This window comes from Nicotiana sylvestris, chromosome 1, assembly GCF_000393655.2.
Source record: "Nicotiana sylvestris chromosome 1, ASM39365v2, whole genome shotgun sequence".
NCBI classification, from domain to species: domain Eukaryota; kingdom Viridiplantae; phylum Streptophyta; class Magnoliopsida; order Solanales; family Solanaceae; genus Nicotiana; species Nicotiana sylvestris.
Window position 1 is genome coordinate 106,513,649 of NC_091057.1, and position 3,861 is coordinate 106,517,509.

General features: G+C 39.6%; 1 protein-coding gene across 1 annotated transcript; it reads left to right on the top strand.

The window, feature by feature from the left end:
* The first annotated feature begins 2,640 nt into the window (after positions 1–2,640).
* LOC138872835 (secreted RxLR effector protein 161-like) lies at positions 2,641–3,045 on the top strand. Its single transcript, XM_070151256.1, has one exon. It carries the CDS (start codon positions 2,641–2,643, stop codon positions 3,043–3,045), a length of 405 nt encoding a protein of 134 aa, XP_070007357.1.
* The last annotated feature ends 816 nt before the right edge of the window (positions 3,046–3,861 follow it).

The following is a 3,861-nucleotide window of genomic DNA, read 5'->3' on the forward strand; positions in this document are numbered from 1 at the left end:
CTGATACTGGTGATAGTTCCATGATGGCAGTTGAAGGCGAGGAGATTGAATATGACTCAGGTTTTTCTTTGATAGCTCAATCAGATGATGATGAAGATGATGGCAACAAAGAGGGAACAGTGAAAGGAAGTGGTCAACAATGGTTCATGGATAGTGGGTGTTCAAAGCACATTACTGGGAATACCATGGACTTTCTTTCACTAAAATCCTTACAAGGAGGGAGTGTATCCTTTGGCAATGGAAAAAAGGGGTACATTCTTGGAGTTGGAAATGTCAGGAAGTCACTCACTCATTCTATTGAAAATGTGTACTATGTCAATGGCCTTAAGTGCAATCTCTTGAGTGTTTCTAAAATCTGTGATAAAGGAAACAAAGTGGAATTCTTGTCCAAAATATGTACAGTCACTAATCTTGTGACTAGTGAAGTAGTACTTGTGGTTAAAAGATACAAGAACATTTATGTTGCTGATTTTGAGTCCTTACATAGTGGTGATCTGAGTTGTCTGAAAGATATTGATGATGATGTTGAACTATGGCACAGAAGACTGGGCCACACAAGTTTCTCTCTTCTGAACAAACTAATTCAGAAGGACCTGGTCCATGGTTTGCCTATGTCAAAATTCAAGATGCAAAAGGTCTGTGATGTCTATGCTAGAGGAAAACATGTGAAGTCCTCCTTTAAGTCTAAAAGAGATGTGAGAACCTCAAATCCACTAGAGCTTCTGCATATGGATCTATGTGGACCTATGAGAGTGCAAAACATATGAGTAAAAAGATACATTTTTGTGATAGTGGATGACTACTCCAGATTCACATGGACTCTGTTTCTCAGAACCAAAGATGAAACTGTTGAGGTGTTTGTGGCTTTTGTGAAGAAAATCCAGGTATATATGGAGTCCAGAGTCGCATGCATTAGATCAGATCATGGGACAGAATTTGACAATGTCAAATTTGATGAATTCTGCAATGAAAATGGCATCACTTACACCTTCTCAACTCCCAGAACTCCCCAGCAAAATGCAGTAGTAGAAAGGAAGAACAGAACTCTGGAAGAGATGGCAAGAACAATGTTGATCAATAGTAGAATTGCAAAGAACTTCTGGGCTGAAGCTGTCAACACTGCCTGCTACTTGGTGAATAGGTGCATGATCAGATCACTTCTGAACAAAAACCCCTATGAATTGTTGAATGGAAGGAAACTCAAGTTGACTCACCTAAGAACACTTGGGTGCAAATGTTATGTTCTCAACATTGGAAAGGATCAGCTTGGTAAATTCGATGCCAAGAGAGATGAAAAAATATTTTTGGGATACTATTCTCAAAGCAAGGCTTACAAGATATATAATAAGAGGACTTAATGTGTTGAGGAAAGTGTTCATGTTATTTTTGATGAGTCTTATCCATCCTGTGAGAAGAGTGCTGAGGAAGATCAAGATGGAGAACCCTTACTAGTCCCTGTGAAGTCATTAACATGACAAACGGAAAAGCAGATATGACGAGTCAAGTAAAGGAGCTAAGTGAAGACAATACTGCCTCATCTTCAATAGAACCAAGCACTTCAATTACAACCACTGAAGATGAAGAAAGAGTAGTTGATGTAGTTCAGGGAACCCTACTAGCACCTAAGAGAATAACAGAGGAAAACCAGCCAAACATACCCTCTTCCTCTCAGAATGAACCTCAGACGTCTTACTGGAGACACCAAAGCTCTCATTCGATGGACAACATTATTACTCCTCTAGATTCCGGAGTACGAACTAGTTCAAGAGCCAGAAATTCACTTGCCTTCTCAGCTTTTCTCTCCCAGATAGAACCCAAGAATATCAAGGAAGCCTTGAAAGATGCAGATTGGATTACAGCCATGCAAGGCGAGCTACATTAGTTTAAGAGAAACAATGTGTGGCAACTGGTACCTAGACCCTCAGATCGAACCATTATAGGAACCAAGTGGGTATTCAGAAATAAGCTCGATGAACATGGAATTACCACAAGGAACAAAGCCAGGCTAGTGGTTCAAGGCTACAATCATGAGGAAGGAATTGACTATGATGAAACGTTTGCTCCAATGGCTTGCATGGAAGTTATTAGAATCCTAATCGCTTTTGCATCTCATATGAAATTCACCTTGTTCCAAATGGATGTCAAGAGTGCATTTTTAATGGACTTCTTAAGGAAGAAGTCTATGTGAAGCAACCTACAGGGTTTGAATGTCATGAGCACCCTGAATATGTTTTTAAACTGGACAAAGCCTTATACGGACTAAAGTAGGCTCCTAGAGCTTGGTATGAAAGGCTGTCAAAGTTCCACTTGGAAAATGGCTTTAAAAGAGAGAAAATTGACAACACTCTTCTCTTAAAGAAACGAGGAAGGAACCTGCTCATTGTTCAGGTCTATGTTGATGATATCATTTTTGGAGCAACAACTGATTCTCTGTGTGAAGAATTTGCAAAACTCATGGGAAGTGAATTTGAAATTAACATCATGGGGGAACTGAACTTCTTCTTGGGTCTTCAAGTAAAACAGTCCCCAAAGGGTATATCCATTTGTCAGCAAAAATACATCAGGGAGCTCTTGAAGAGGTTTGACATGGAAGCATCAAAGGTGATAGACACTCCCATTGCTACTGCCACTCGACTGGACATGGATGAAACTGGATCTCTTGTGAATCAAACCATGTATAGAGGCATTATTGGGTCTCTCCTTTATCTCACTGCCAGCAGACCTGATATTGTTTTTAGTATGGGGCTATGTGTAAGGTTTCAATCAAATCCCAAGGAATCTCACTTGAAGGCTGCCAAAAAAATACTGAGATATCTCAAAGGAACACAAGACACGGTGTTGTATTATCCCTCAGGTGACAGTTTTAATCTCATTGGTTATGCTGATGCAGATTATGCAGGTTATCTTATGGATAGTAAAAACACTTCTGGAATGGCTCACTTCTTAGGTTCATGTCTTATCTCTTGGGGCACAAGGAAGCAAAATTTAGTGGCTCTTTCAACAACTGAAGTTGAATATGTAGCCGCAGCATCCTACTGTGCTTAACTTTTATGGATCAAGCAACAACTGGAGGACTTTGGGGCACTCACTGAGAGTGTGGCCCTTCTATGTGACAACACCAGTGCACTCACATGGCCAAGAATCCAGTTCAACACAAAGGACAAAACATATTGATGTGAGGCATCACTTTCTGAGGGATAATGTGGAGAAATGGTTGATATGTATGAAGTTCTGCAGCACAGAAGATCAAATTGCAGACATTTTTACCAAGTCACTAAGTAGGGAACAGTTTGAAAGAAACAGAGTAAAGTTGGGGCTTTTAAAGCCCAATTGAGAACTTGATTCCTCTTTATCTGTCTATGAATATCACCTTCAAGAAATAACTGGCTAAAAGTGTTTTCTGGCCATGTCTAACTCACTTTAATACCATTACAGGTAAACAAGCATTCTGAGTATAGAAGTTGTAGATGCATTGCATGAATGATAAAAGAGGATTGATTCTTTCAAATAAAAGGTCAAGAACCTGGTTATTGTACCAAAGTTTAGTAGTTTTGTGCAACCTTTAATACACGTCTTAAAAAGAATACAAAATACAATTGTCATGTCATTCAACTTTTCAGATCCTGTTGTCACGTCTCTTCTCTTCAAATCGTTCCATCTCCCTCTGAAACATTGCACTTCTCCATGCCCAACCGCTGTTTCAGAACCGGTGCCTCTTCTTCTCTCTTCATAATTATCCCCTCCTCATAAAAACCCTTTTCTATTTTCTTTAACCATAAGTCCTCCATTAGAATTTCTCAAAAGCATCTTCACATTAGTGTTCCAATGGCTGAGATAAACTCCGACCTCCCTGCCTCAATC

Coding starts and splice junctions, on each gene's coding strand:
- LOC138872835 (XM_070151256.1), top strand. CDS start 2,641: ATGGATGAAACTGGATCTCTTGTGAATCAAACCATGTATAGAGGCATT.